The sequence below is a fragment of the Pelodiscus sinensis genome, unplaced genomic scaffold (genome assembly GCF_049634645.1).
Source record: "Pelodiscus sinensis isolate JC-2024 unplaced genomic scaffold, ASM4963464v1 ctg74, whole genome shotgun sequence".
NCBI classification, from domain to species: Eukaryota; Metazoa; Chordata; order Testudines; family Trionychidae; genus Pelodiscus; species Pelodiscus sinensis.
In genome coordinates, this window is record NW_027465947.1 from 319,614 (window position 1) to 335,196 (window position 15,583).

General features: G+C 48.4%; 1 protein-coding gene across 1 annotated transcript in view; it reads left to right on the top strand.

Moving 5' to 3' along the window:
• The window catches only part of LOC102455999 (receptor-type tyrosine-protein phosphatase F-like), a gene marked incomplete at its 3' end in the record, with an annotated part of 547,172 nt that overhangs the window by 237,228 nt on the left and 294,361 nt on the right, over positions 1-15,583 (top strand). Inside the window, exon 3 of the mRNA XM_075917250.1 lies at positions 6,772-6,930. Coding sequence (XP_075773365.1) covers positions 6,798-6,930 — 133 coding nt within the window. The remainder of the gene's footprint in view (positions 1-6,771; positions 6,931-15,583) is intronic.

Sequence of the window (15,583 nt, forward strand, 5' to 3'; positions counted from 1 at the left end):
TTAGATGATGAGCTTTCGTGGGCCAGACCCACTTCCTCAGATCAAATAGTGGAAGAAAATATCCTTTGGTATATATGGTTGTGACTATTTTCTTCCACTGTTTGATCTGAGGAAGTGGATCTGGCCCACGAAAGCTCATCATCTAATAAACCATCTTGTTAGTCTTTAAAGTGCTACATAGTCCTGTATTTTACTTCACTTTAGAGCCTTTGGTGAGGGACCTTGTCAAAGGCTTTCTGGAAATCTAAGTATACCATATCCACTGAATCCCCCTTGTCCACATGTTTGTTGACCCCTTCAAAGAACTCTAGCAGATTAGTAAGTCATGATTTCCCTTTACAGAAACCATGTTGACTTTCCCCAAACAAATTATGTTCATCCATGTGTCTGACAAATTTTATTCTTTACTATAGTTTCAACTAATTTCCCGGGTACTGACGTTAGACTTACCAGTCTGTAATTGCCAGGATCACCTCTAGAGCCCTTTTTAAATATTAGCATCACGTTAGCTATCTTCCAGTCATTAGGAACGGAAGCTGATTTAAAGGATAGGTACAAACCACAGTTAATAGTTCCGCAATTTCCCATTTGAGTTCTTTCAGAACTCTTGTGTGAATGCCATCTGGTCCCGGTGACTTGTTGCTGTTAAGTTTATCAGTTTGGTCCAAAATCTCTTCTAATGACACCTCAATCTGTGACAATTCCTCAGATTTGTCACCTAAAAAGAATGACTGATGTTTGGGAATTTCCCCAGTATCCTCAGTTGTGAAGACTAAAACAAGGATTAATTTAGCTTCTCCTTTATGACTTTATCATCTTTGAGGGCTCCTTTAGCATCTCAGTCATCCGAGGGCCCCACTCATTGTTTAGCTGGCTTCCTGCTTCTGATGTACTTAAAAATATTTTACTGTTACTTTTTGAGTTTTTGGCTAGCTGTTCCTCAAACTCCCTTTTGGCTATTCTTATTATATTTTTACACTTATTTTGACAGAGTTTATGCTTCTTTCCATTTTCCTCACTAGGATTTGACTTTCACTTTTTAAAAGATGCCTTTTTATCTGTCATTCCTTCTTTTACCAGGTTGTTAAGCCATGGTGGCACTCTTTTGGTTCTCTTACTGTGTTTTTTAATTTGGGGTGTACATTTAAGTTGGGCCTGTATTATGGTGTCTTTGAAAAGTTTCCATGCGGCTTGCAGAGATTTTACTTTAGTCACTGTGCCTTTTAATTTCTGTTGAACTAACTTCCTCATTTGTGTGTAGTTCCCCTTTCTGAAATTACATGCTACAGTGTTGATTGGCTGAGGTGTTTTTCTCACCACAGGGATGTTAAGTTTTATTACATTATGGTTACTATTTCCAAGTGGTCCAGTTATATTTACCTCTTGGAGCAGATCCTGTGCTGCACTTAGGACTAAATCAAGAATAACGTCTCCCATTGTAGGTTCCCGAACTAGCTGCTCCAAGAAGCAGTCATGTAAGGTATCAAGAAATTTTATCTCTGCATCCCATCCTGATGTGACGTGTACCCAGTCAATATGGGGATAGTTGAAATCTCCCACTATTAATGAGAGGTTTATTTTGATAGCCAGGAGAGATTGCTGAGGGAGATTAGAGAGGCTATGATTTCTCTCAGTATTTTTGAGTTAACCTTCTCTGCCTCCTCCAAACAGGGCTGCTTGTGTTCTCCAGCACTGTGTGAACCAGTGATACTCTGGGCTTTGTTTGAAATGGGTCCAACTCCTCTTGCTTGTTTACTGTGTCTGTTGTATTTTCTTATTAGAGTTTTCTGTCAAACGGCACATAAAAAGGGCACTTAGCAACCTACAAATTCATGGGTCTTTTGGTTTTCTGAGAGTGCCAAGCTCTGAGCTGTTTACATAGTGTCTGCCCGCCCCCAGGAGCTTAGCCACACTTGCTGGATTTCCTGTAGTACTGTTACTGTCACATGAGGGAATGGCAGTGGGACTCTCTCTGGAGTGCCTTTGCTTACAGATGCTAGCTTAGTAATGAGACACTCGCCAAAGGAGTGATGGGCGTGCGGTCATGTGGTCTATGGGAGGCTGTGCCATATGGAAGGGATATCATCCTGAGTGACGGCAGGAACCTGTGATTAGGTGACACCAAAAGAAAAAAGAAGGCAAACCGAGGGCAGAGAGCATGAGGATTAATTCACCTCCCTGTGTATTTTCTCCATGTTTGCATCTGCGCTGTGCCTTCATGTTCTTGGTTAGTAGTAGACCAATTTCTTCTCATAGCACCTTGGCATCAAAGGAAGAGCTCATTGAATAGTCTGGCTTCTGGATCTTTTCTGGTATGGTTGGCACCGGCCTGCTAAGAGTTGATTGTGCTTCACCTGACTTTCCATCACATTGCATTGAATATTGGGCTGTCTGGCTGCTGGCAACTGTTTGCTTCTAAAATCGGGACAGCTGAGCCACCTCAACAGAGGCCCTTTCCTGTTTTCAGTTTCAAAACAGAATGAAAGCAGCTGGAGGTGTTAACATTGGGTATGTAGGCCGTTTCCCCACATTTCGTAAGCTAGATAGGGACTGCACATCTCTGTTCTATTCCATATACTCACCCCATTCCTTCTAGAACAGCCTTGGGTGTTCGCCAGCTTCCTCCTCACCTTCACCTTCACCTTCCCCTCGTCGCCACGGACAATTGGACGACATCCCCCTCTCCTTCCGCCCCTCAGCTGGCGCTATGATTGATGCATATTCAGCAGGGGATGTTTCCTTTTCTCCTTATTTGTATTTCCTTCCCTTACTCCTGGTGATGTGTCTTTCCCCATAGGTCAGTATAGCATTGTTCTCCACTTTTATTATGTGTGTCAGTTCATTACCATGGACCTTTTGTGGTTGTCTCACATTTGTTTTTTTCTGTCGCACCTGGTTATTCAGTCTGGTCTTAGCTGGTATGTTGGTGTTTTCCGAGGAACAATGCACCGGCTGCTTGGGGTATTCTTGAAAGCCCCTATGCCATTGAAGGTTGCTTGATCTGGAGAAAGGTCCCAAGTAGATACGCGTTGATTTTGCCATCTGGGTGAAAGGTCCTAGGCATGTGCATGCTAGCTTTGCCTTCATTCGGCATGCAGGATGTGGCCTGTAAGTTCCTTGTGTTACAACAAAACTGCCAATGTTAATCTACTGTAACTTCTTGTATTAAACATCTCATCAAAGCAAGAAGGAAATAATAAATGTATTTATCCCTATGCAAGCAAGCAGGCTAGACGTATAGGCTACATGCCCCCCTTTGATGGGGTGTAATGTAAAATTAATCCCGTCATGTTGGTATGGATCTCAATGGTCAGATGTTTGTAGGGATGGTTTCAGCGCTATGTCCCCCACTTAGGGGGGAGGAGGAGAATGGTAAAGATGATCCTGCCTTTGATATCCTGCTGGGACGTACACCATATCTATATGCTTTCTAGATATATCACACGCATGTGCTGTTATCAATGTGTGATGTTTGGTGCCCATCTAGACCTTTGTTTATGCCTCTTAGATTTGTATCCCACTAAAAAAATCTCAATAATCCCTGATTTATGGCCCTTTTAATAGAGAGTCCACACCAGGGATTGTTAAAGGCTCATTACTGGGGAATAGCCTGTGTTGCTTTATCCATATAATTGCTAATTTCTATGACGTGGGTCTTTTTATAAACTAACAGTGACTTGAACCGCAGCCCTAGGGAACTGGGGGAATTGTTTGGTTCCCCATAACGTAGGATACTGTGGAGTCAAACAGAAGTTTGGATTTGTGACAGGATGCTCCAAGGGACCATGATGATACCTACAATGGTATCTCTGTTGAATGCTGGCCACACAAGTTGGCCATACGTTACCATAGGTAACCAGAGTCTCCACCTGGCCTCCATTAGGCATGATGAGGGTGGTTACTTAGTCAGTTACTCCTCTCCCTGCAGGACACACAGAACAGCATCTGCCTCAAACTCATTACATCTGCAGAGGTATTTAACCTCTGCTTCCCACTCCCCCAAACTCAGGGCTCCATGGGGCTGTTAGTCTGCACAAAGCTTGTGTGGTTAGATACAGGTTGGACTTCGCTGGCCCAGCACCCTGGGGACCTGACTGGTCCCGAATGAGAGGATTTGCCAAACCAGGGACTGTCCCTCCTCTCCTGGCCTGTGGTGCCATCAGCTTCGGGCTCCAGCCTGCCCCCACTGCTGTCCCAGCCCGCTGGGGCTCTCCAGGTGCTGCCGGCCCTGCTTCTGGCTGGAGCTGCGTAGCCTCATGGTTCTGGGGCTGGGGCAGAGGTCAGCAGCCGAGGCTGGGGCTCCACAGGCGGGGACAGAGCTCCCTGGCCACTACTGGTGCTGGAGCTCCCAATCGCTGCTGGGGTCAGAGCTTCCGCTGTGCCACCTCCTCCCACCCCCCACTGTGTTGCCACTACCCCCTGCCACACTCCTGCCCTGCCACCAGACCTCCCTTTTCCTGGGCTTTGTGGTCCAGGAGCATCCATGGTCCATGCCAGACACGGCGGTTGCCGGAGCAGGGAGTCCCGTGAAGGGACGTACAACCTGTGTCTAGGCTTCAAGACTGACCCTAACTTGCTGAAGCGAATGCCTTGCAGGAGGTGAGCCTGGAAGTCACTTGCATTACTGCTGTGTCCAATGCAAAGCAGGGTATAAAACAGCAGTGACGATCATGACGTGGAAATAGAGCAGCAGCAACTAACAAAGGCAGACTGGCCCTCCATGCTCCAGGGGAGGGCTTGTTGTAATGTGTTAACCGTGGGGCAATGCACAGTGGGGTGGGTCAGAGAACAGGTTGCTACAGAAATGTGGTGTCTCCTAACCAAGAAGGTCAATTATTTGAAGGGAGTGAGCAGTAGGAAATGAGCAAGTTTATAAAATACCTTATGGGACAACCGATCATTTGTCAGTTTATTTTGTTGCAATTTGTATCGAGCTCATGGGCCTCTAAGGAAAGTTATAAATCTGTCCAATCTGAGACCAGATCCTATGGGAATTTGGCCAGTTGAGTGACAAACCTGTAAGCCCCTGTCTCCCCAACTGGCAGAAATGTTGCTGGGGCAGGTGGCAGTGTAAACAGCTCGTCGGCAGGCGCGCTCCCATGACAGTGCAAACCCTGCTTCGTAGGGAGTGGGGGTATTTTGTCTGCTGACAAGCGGAGTTTGCACTGCCTGGCCTTTAGCGACTTGGCCGCATTGCTGGTAGCTGTGCCGTGTAGACAAAGCCTGAGTGTGCTGAGGAGAGGAGGGGGCCGATCCGTTCTCTCAGCAGGGCGTTCCTCCCGAGTTTTCTCTCAATGAGGGACGTGGGAAGCTGGGATGCTGGTCGTGTGACTCGTTCGGAAATTCGCCTGGTGAGTATCTGAATTGCCTTAGTCTTTGCCCCGATCCAAGGTGGTGCTTTACGCTGGCTCTCGGTTTTGGCATAGTGCTTTCATGAGGTGAGAGAGTAACCCTCCTCCGGTTCTCTTGATGAGTCAGACTGAAGAGTGCTGCTCGGAGCACTCTGCAGAGGGTCTCGCTCTATCACACAGCACATCTCGTCCCTCGTTGTCCAGGCCCCTCCCTGTTCCTTTGTGCTGTCGTATTGACTGAGCTGTTTAACACTGGAAAGCCAGCTGGAGCTTGTGTGGAGTTTCCTGTTGGTATGAAGTAGAGGCTGCTGGTAATGATGCAGAGCAGGACATCTTAATGGGGTTTTCAGTAACTCTTGCGTGGGAGACAAATGAGGAGTTAGGGGTTAGATACCAGCAGGCAGAGAACTGGGTGTCAGCCTGTTATGAGGGGCATGTCTTTCAGCGTAGTTGGGTTTCTTTTTGTGTTGAGATGTAACAAAAGCAGGGATGGACTCACCAGTATTCTTTCCGTATCTAGTTTAGAACTTGGTTATTATGTCTTGGCTGTAGAAGGCACTCACTCCCTAGATAAAATGTTCTTTGTATCACACGCTGGATGGTTACAGTGGCAGAGGGAAGAAGCGTGGCTCAGTGTTGGTGCAAAAGGATGTAAATATTGGCCTCACTGATTCTCCTGCGATTTTCCTGAGCAGTGTGGTGGCTGCTGCCATTGCCTGAACATTTTGTGTTTCTGTCAGAGGTAATGTTCCTGCAGTGCCATGCTCATCGCTGTCCACGGGTTTGTCATACCTGTGACTCTCCGAACAAGATTAAAAAATGAACGCACACAAATCCCCTCAACACAGTAATCACAGGAAGAACATCCAGAATCTCTGACGCCAAAGCTAGGACCGGAGCCCTTCTCTGAAATGCTTGTGAGCAGCAGGAGTGCTCTGGGTAGTGTCATGCCCCCTTGCCTTCCAGAATGCTCGTAGTCTGTACGCAGTGCTTCGGGCAGGGCCCAGGGCCAAACTCGCCGGTGTGTAACCCGGGGGAGGGTGTCACACCACAAGGCACCATCAGCAGTGTTGTTAAAATAGGAAAGCTGCTTAAATCTATGTTTAAAAAATCTGGGGGTGTGATGTGTATATTTATCTGTGATTTGGGGTGATAAATGGCATGGCCAGAGCCTTGTGCAGATACAAAACTGGTACCCACATCTGCAGAGACCATCCACAAATATCCGTGCATGCCAAAGCCAGTGGAGATAAAGCAGATATCCTCATATTCGCAGGGTTCCAGATACAAAATTGGAATCTGCACCCATGCTCCCCCCAAATGAGCTGTGGATGTACATGGATTTGCTGGGCTCTAACCATGGTCTAATTTTCCTCTCTTGAACTTGAGTTTGATCCATTTTCTCCTTCTCTGTTTGTAGAAGTGAGTCTGCATCGCTGATGCTGGATGTCCGGGCCAGTTGCTTCAGACAGAGGAGGACTGGCGCTGCTTTGGAATATGGTGCCTAACTTCTGCATGCCAGTCGCCATTGTGCCGGCAGTGGTTCTGTGCTGCTTGATCGTTTTGGCGGCAGCAGACAGTAAGTAACATTTAAACTGTAATGCAAAAACTTGACATGTTTTCTTCCATCAATAGTCACCCTCTTGGCCAAGGCATAATGGTCTCACGTGGCCAGTGTGGTTAAACAGCACATGCCGGGGAGCTTGTCCTGTTCTGTCACTTGGAAAAACAAAGTGTCGATAAGAGCGATGTGGTTTTTGGGGAGCAATCTGTCCAGTGACTGTGAGTTTTCTCAGTTATAGAGGACTAAACAAAACGTTTGTCCTGGCGACGGAGGTGCTGTAAGTAGGACACAGGGAATTTCCCCTTTATTTTCCCCAAACTTTTATTCATTCCATTAATCCTGAGAACACCACGCTGCTGCTGAAGTCTGCCAGTCAGGTGGCTGGTACTGGAGAGGTTTCAGAGAAGACCCATGAAAAGGATTGGAGAGCCCTCCTTACGACGAGGGTCAAAGGGGAGCCATCTTCTTAACTTAACAGACGAGAGAGTACGAGGTGGGTTGGTCGCAGTTCGTAAGTGCGTGCAAGGGGGTAGAAATGGAGCATTGGGCTCCTCAGTGCCGCAGGGAGAGGTCCAATATGATCAGAAGCTGGAAGTGGAAGATTCAGAGAGGGAAAAGGTGCAAATGTTTGTCAGTGGGGATAATTGTACAGTGGAGCCATGTCCCAAGGGTTGTGGTGGATTTTCCAGCACTGACAATCTGCAAACCAAGACTGGAGTTTTTTAAAGATCTGCTCTACTTCAGAAGGGATTTGGGGGGCAGATCTCCAGCCTGTGTCGCAGTGGGGCGGGGCTGGCAGAGGGTGTCAGGATAGATGATGACAGTGGTCCCTTCTGGCCTTGGGATCTTTGAATGGGTGGGAGCTGCTGGGGAGTGGTGCGGAGGCCCTGCAGTAGCTCTCCTAGGTTTGCATTGCACAGCGCGATGGTGGAATATTTCAGTAGCGCCACCGTGTTTGTAACCTGTGCCCACCAGCACCCTGCTTGCTGTGTTCTGGAGCCACCATCCCCGCGTGATTGGCCCCATCCGGAAGGAACAAAAAGGGGCGGAGCAACTTGGCTAACTAGGCCCCTGGGAATTCATTGCGGGAGTGCTTGCACGAAGGCGCTAGTGCAATGCAGAAAAGCCCCACAGGCTCGTTTTTCAGCCTGGAGTTCATCACTCAGCTTGGGCGGCTGTCCGAGGCCGTCAGGCCTAGATGTACTTGTGGGGCCAATCGGAAGGCAGCGCCCTCCGTATCATGACACAGTTTCCCTTCTTCTTAGTCTCCCTGGACACAGGGCAGCTGCCAAGTCACTACCTCCCTGTCCGCTGCTTATTTTGGAGTGGGGTGACTTTCAAGCCTGCTGGTCTGAGCCTGCACGTGGGGCAGAAAGAAGTCGGAGCCCGGCTAATTGAAGAGTTCAGTCTCTGGTAGAGCTGTCTGGCGCCTGCGCTGGCTGGGAGAGGGGATGGGGAATAGGAATAGTGCTCTGGCTGGCAGCTGGATCCTGTCTCTCTGCATCGCTCCGGGCTGCCACTCACATCTGCCAGAGGCTTCCTTTTGTTCTGAAAGGCTTCGCACCCAGGAATCTCACTGAAATCAATGGGGACTGAGCCCTGTGAGGAAGTCAGCGTGCAGACAGAGTCTCAGCTTTCCATGCAAACTAAAAAGCCATGTTTGGAGCTGGATGGCTGTGATGCTCTGCCAGCGTAGCTAGTTACAGAGATAGCGGCTTCTCACCCCGCTTCCACCCTGTCCCTTCAGTTTGCAATTGAGCTACAAATGTAGAAACCTCAGAGGAAGCCCTGGTAGGTCTTGGTGAGAGCCTGGGCGTGAGGCAGGAGGGAAAGCATGCAGAGCTATTTGGCCTGAGCAAAGAGGGGCAGTGAGGTGATGGAGCAGGAGGGAAAATAGGAGGAAAGTTGAGAAATTGATTTGCCAACAATAGCCCTTCCCCGAGGAAGCTGGGGATGGTCATTTTGCCACAGCTCCCCTGGCTGCTGTTGGCAGCAGACATTTAAACGCACCATCTTAGTCTTCGCCTGCTGTGGAGTCGAGAGAGAACAAGCGGGCATGTGCAGACTTTGTCCTCGTGGAGAATTGGCCCTGCTCTTCCAGGAAGAATAAAGCGCCGGGTTCCAGCAAGTACAGAACCAGGAGGTGAGGGGGGATCTTAGGACCTGTCCGAGTTTCGCAGGGGTGAAAGTGGGCTGGACCAGGCCGGTAGGGCACACTGGCAAGATCCAGCCACCGGTACAGGCCCGTCTGCAGCTGACCTTAAAGCACTGCTCCCTTGTTGGCTGCCCTTCTGGTTGGGAGCAAAAGGGGCAGCTGCCCTGGGGCCCGGTGATTTAAAAGGGCCCTAGAGCTCCCAGCTACAGCTACTGCAGTCCCCGTTTGTGGCTCTAACCGCCAATTTGCCTTTTATTCCACCCCCTTGCTCTCGTTTGAATGGCGGGGTGACACTGTTCAGAACAAATTGGTCTGGCTCACAGCATCTGAGGGTCAGAAAGGAAGGAAGCGAAAAGGCGACACTTTCCTGTCCACAGAGCAGGCAGCTTTGGGAGCAGTTAGGTTTCCAGAGAAGGGGAGTGCGTTATCTGGCGATGGACATGGACCTGCCGCTGAGGCTGAGCGCATTGACTGTGCAATGCTGTGCAGTACCTTGTTGTGAAGGACAGGGCCGGAGCGTGAGGTGAGGTGTGAGCGCCCCTGCCGTAGCCTGATGCCTAGGTCGGTGAGAAGTAACATTGGGGGCATCGTGGCTGTTCCGTCTCCATTTGGGAGGGCGTGAGAGAGGTGTCAGAATCCATTAATCTCTGGGGAGGCCCGAGGCGAGATGACCGAGCAGGGAGATGGGATCCCTGCTCTTGGCTTGTGAAATTCATGTTGATAGAAAAGGTCGGTAACTGAGGGCAAAGTGGCGGTGCGCATGGTTTGCTGTGTCGGGTCTCTGGCTGCGGCCTGGGCTTGCTCGCTTCCCAACTCTGTTGTCACAGTAGATTGTTGTGCTGCGGCTGCCGCTTTCTGACAATTAGGCAACTGTCACATGGCGCGCCGCTGACGGGTGAGATGAAACAGGCTGGCTGTGTATTGCAGGGAGGAATTAGAGCGGGGAATTGACTCTTTTGGCTTCCCTGGCATTGAGTTCCCCAAAGCCTCACACACCGGCAAGGGAAGCGCCCCAGAATTGGGGGCAGTGCAAAGATGGAACGTTTCAGAAACATGGGAATCGTGAGGCCAGCACTGTAAGGGGAGCAAGGGTTCCAGCATCACCCCCATTTCTGGGGGCAAAGATGAGTGGAAGGGTGTGGGGGGGGGGGAGGGTTAGATGCGTGAGATATGTACAGAGTGCTAGTTTGGCAGAACCCTCCTACGACTTTGACAGACTGCTGCGGAGAAATTATTAAATTTTCTCGGTGATCTGTCAGGGTGACCCTAATTCCATTAGAGCAGCCTGGAGCTGGTTCAGGATGATTGTTTTACACTTTCTCCCTCAGCTCTCTCCGGGTTTTCTTTTCTGCATGCTCTCTGCTTTCCCCCACTACCTCTCCACTGTTCAGGGGAAACTGGCTTTGGGATTTCATTGCACGTGCAGGTCAGCTGCCAAGGCAAAGGTGCTCTTTTCGGGCGCTTGGAATATGCTGCTTGCTGCACTAAAAATCGTTTCAGCCAAAATGTGTGGAGTCCAGGGAAAAAATCAATCCTCTGTGCAGTGGCCAGCATTGCTCTTTCTTTAAATTCGCTTTGTGTTTGACCTCCTGGGCATGGCTTCCATTAACTGAGGGGCAGGCCCAGGGCCCAACAGAGGTCTTCTCTAGCCCCGTGGAGCTTGGATTAGCTCAGGTACAATGTCAAAGGATTTAAAGAAGGAGGCTTCTTCAAAAGTGACCTTGTGGGGTGGAAAAGCTAAGGCAGGGCACATGTCAACTGAGGCATGAGCCTGATACGTGGCCAATAGCCAATCAGCTGCTTTGATTTCTAAATACATTGTTTATGGAAAGGAATGGGCAGTTGGCCAGTAGTGAGTTTGTGCCAGCCGTGGCCCAGCATTGACCTCACACTAGTGATGTCTAAGCACAGATTGAGAAAATAAGCGCTGACTTGCTTTGTCAACAGGCCCCGTCCCTGTCAGGGTGCGTCTGTCTGACAATGGAAGGACACACATGTCAAATGTAGACTTTTACCAATGGCCACGTTTTTTGGATCCTAATTTGCATCAAGAGCAAGAGACCAAAGATTATGGGAAGATGTTAAAGAATTATTAGTGCATCGAAAGCCTAAGAGAGTCCCCGGGCACTGACTACCCCGGAGGAACAGCTGTCTCCTCATGGAGAGAGAGGCACTTGCAGAGCCAAATGGAGAGATCTGCAGATGAATTTCTATGTCTGAGATTGTCCTTTACCTCTTTCTGCTTCTTTAGTCCGGGTTTTTCATGATGTCCCTGAAATGATGTGTGTGTGTTTTGTGTGCTTCCCTATGATCCAGGTGCCAGTGTGTTTTGTATTGCAAGTAGCTAAGTAAACATTCAAGTGCTGTTTCTACAGCTATCAGCTGTGTTATCTTTGGGTAGCTCAACGATTGTCACCAATACAGATTGGAAGTAAATACTAAACTGTTCTAAGGGACTAAAGAGTCTCTGAGTTGCACCAAAGGCAGTGTGACCTGGGGCTTTTGGAGGTAAGTCACCATGTAGCTGTCCAGTTCTGATCTCTCTTCCTGGTAAACAGAGAGTTAAAAAGAAATGAAAATTCTCCCCCGAGCCTCAAAAATGAAACGGAAGCCTCGCCCGCGTGTCCCTCCTGGACTAGTGCCCGTGAGAGCCTCTCATAGCCCTGAGAAGACCAACGAGCTCTTGAGACTGGGCAGCCATTGATAATCAAGCCCCTTATTGCTCTATCATGGACGGAATCTCCTGTGACAGCTTGTTTGGTGGCTACCATGGCTTCTGACGCAGCCAGCCACAGTTCAGTGAATCTCAGCTCTTCAGCCAATTGTCAAGCCCCTTTCATCCTGGTTTGTCAAACCTTCAGCCTCAGGGTCCTCCTGTAGATGCACATGTTCATGTGGTGCTCACAAGAGAGCCAACCCAGGCATTAAGAATGCCAAAACCAGGTTGAAAGCTGATCCTTCTTTTGGTCTTCACAGTGCATCTCTTTCTGAGACCCCAGGCTCCTTGGGTGGGGCTCTCTATATTTTGTGGGCTGTACCGTGCTGAGCACACCAGCAGCAATTACATAATAATAATAAGGGTACAGTGGTTTCATTGATGAATGTGCTACAAGATGTGTCCCTACCCTGCGTGGTCAGGGAAAGGAATGCAGGCTTTAGTCCTCATCAGCCTGCTCCTTGTGGCCGAAATGTGCAGCATTCTTGTATTGCTTGTCCAGGTCGGTTTATGGCGACTCGTCTAGCTAGAATTGCTTCCTGCCTTTGCAAGCAGTTTGCTCTCCCAAAATCCTGGTATTGGTCACTCGGCATATAGAGATGTGCTGAGCCAGAGTTAATCTGCTATATATTTTTAGGGGGTCAGTTGTGTCCTCGTTGGCTGGGCTTAAGGGATGTAAGTAAAGCTTCTCTTTCAGAAATGTTATCTTTAGCATAGAGTCAGACATTTTGAGCCCCAACGGGGCGATTGTGGTCCTCTAGCCTGGTCTCCTGCATAGCACAGGCCATATAATTTCACCCAATAACTTCCGTGTCTACTTTCACCATTTGGGGTTGAGCTAGATGCCTTTAGAAAGATGTTCACTCTTGCTTTAAAAGTTCCAAGTGGTGAAAAATGCACCAGTGTCCCTTGGTCTGTTACGATGGTTAATTACACTTCCTATTAAAAATTGCATCTTATTCCCTATACGATCATTTTCAATGTTTGTCTTTTAGCCACTGGCTTTTGCAACTCCTTTGTCTGCCAGATTGTATCAGTATCTAGTATCAAGCATCTTCTGCTTGTGAGGGTACTTCGTAGGGATAAGGTGGATGAAGTAATCCCTCTTATTGGACCAGCTTTGGGGCTTGCTTAGAGCTGGGGAACATTCTGAGTGTCAGAGCTAACGATGAGGTAGAACAGAGAGTTGAGCATTAGGAGAAGTACTGTTCAAGGTGAAGGGTTAGTGAACATCCCTTCAGTCCCGGTGGGAGGTAGGTGGGGAGGTTGTTAGTGGTTATGGATTGTTGTAACAAGCCTTAGATCCAGCGTATCTGCTCTTTCTAATGTCCGGAGACACACACGGCGACAGCTCTGCACACAAGGTACTTTGTAGACTGTTGTCAAGTCGTCTCTTTTTCACCTTCTTTTCTATAAAATAGGTAGAGCAAGCTGCTTCCCTTTCTCGTGTCAAGGGCAGGACATTCTCGTGGCTCCTCAGAACTGCACCAATTTTCCAGTACGTTTTTTCTAAAGTGTGAACCCCAGAACTGGAGACCCTATTCCCAGAGTAGTCGCAGACATGCCATGTAGAGAGACAGTATCACCACTCGCATTGGGCGTTCTGTTCGTACTTCCTGGTGTTACAGTAGCTCTTTTTGCCATTGGATCACAGTAAGGGTTCATGTTCAGTTGATTATCTACAACCGTGGTGCCCAAACGGCTCTGAAGCAGTAGCCACTACTAGCGAGCTAGCCACACTCAACCAGCTAAATACCCACATGTGTCTAGTGGCTGGCGTGTTGGACCCCACGGCTCTATAAAGTCCTTTTTTGGGCCATTGCTTTCCTGTGTGCAGCCTCTGATGCTTTGAGTATGACTCCTGCTTGTTCATATGGACTCCTGCTTGTTCATATGGACTCCTGCTTGTGTGAGCTTGCATTTGTCTCAATTCACGTGCATGTTGTTTGTGCCCAACTTACCAACAGACTCAGAGCTCACTGTAGCAGAGATCTGCCGTGGCAATTATTTATCACTTCACAAGTGCTTCCTCAGCTAGCTAGACACTGCTGTCATTTGTCCAGCAGCAGAAAGTGAGACGTGTGTTTGTAATTGTATGGGCAGCTGAGTATTTTTTAGAAGGAAATACTAGAGGAATTCTCTAAAGCCAAGATGGCAGGTTTGGGGCAGCCCACACCCCATTACTTTTAGTAAATGTCATAGGTCACAGGCTTCCGTGGATTTGTGTGCCTTGTCCGCAAGCTACCCCTGACTTTTACTAAATCACACCATGACAAAATCTGAACCTTGGTCATGCCTGTTCTTCAGGGTACTTCAGACTCTCCCAGGAGGGTCTGTTTGAAAGCAGGGGAACATCAGAGGAGACCTTGGCATTGAGGCCGCTTGTAACTGACCCATTCCTCTGTTTGGATGTGTCTCTTGGTGCCCAGCAAGGACGGATTGTGTGAAGTCTGATTAGTTTGTTCAAATGTTGTTGTCTTGTTGCCAGTCCTTTCAGTGCCAGTTTAGCGCTAAGTCTCTGTGTCTGTAACGGAGCTGAGGAATTAGATGCCACCTGCAATTGTTCTGTCTGGTTTTGAAATGGGAGTGTTCTCTGAAATGCTCCCAGTTCCACGCACAGCACTGCAGGGGCTCTATGAGTGGCTGAGATGATGGTGTAGGGAGGAGGGGTTTAGATTTACTAGGAACTGCAGACATTTTGGGGAATGGGGGAGCTTGTCCAGGAAGAGTGGGCTCCACCCCAGAATGGACCTTAACATTATAAAGGTCATACATCAGTTTTTAAATAAAGGAACTAAGGGCTGGGAGAAAGTTGACAGGTGCAGAGGAGCATTTGGATCAGACAGGAACATCCCTTGTGGGGCAGGAGTCTATTAATAGAGAAACTCTCAGTCCTAGTAAAGAGGAGAGGAGGAAAGACGGGTAAGACCTGAAGAGGAACAGCCCAATGGAAAAGAGTTCCATTTAATCATATCAGGAAATAACAGGCAGCTAAACAGTGACAAGGTTTTAGTGCTCATATGCAAACACTACAAGTCTGAATATTAAGGTGGGTGATCTCACGTGCCCCGTTCTGACTGAGGATATTGGTATAACAGGCATCACAGAAACTCGGTGGAATGTGGATAATCGGTGGGACGCAGTCATGCCAGGGTACAGAATCTACCGGAAGAGCAGAACAGGTCATGCTGGTGGAGGATCAGCACAACATGTGACAGAAGTATAGAATCAAATGAAGTAAAAATCTTAAATGAACCAAACTGTTCCCTAGAATCTTTGTGGCTAATAATTCCATGCTCGAGTAATAAGAATATAGCAGTAGATATATATTACAGACCAACTGACCAGGCTGCTGATACTAACTCTGAAATGCTAAAGGAGATTAGAGATGCTGTACAAATAAAAAAACTCAATAATCATGGGGGATTTCTACTGTGCCCATATTGACTGGGAACATGTCACCCCAGGACAGGGCCAGACACACAAAGTTTCTTGATACCATAAATGACTGCTTCTTGGAGCAGCTGGTTCTGGAACCGACAAGAGGTGAGGCAATTCTTGATTTAATCCCAAGTGGTCCAGGAGGTGAATGTAGTTGGATTCAAGACATTAGCAGCGTTCAAAACAGAACTAGATACGTTCATGGAGGTCAGGTCCATCAATGGCTATTAGCCAGGCTAGGCAGGGAGGGTGTCTCTGGCGTCTGTTTGTCAGAGACTGGGAATGGGCAACAGGGCAGGGATCACTTGGTGATTCCCTGTTCTGTTCACTCCCTCTGGGGCACCTTTCATTGGCCA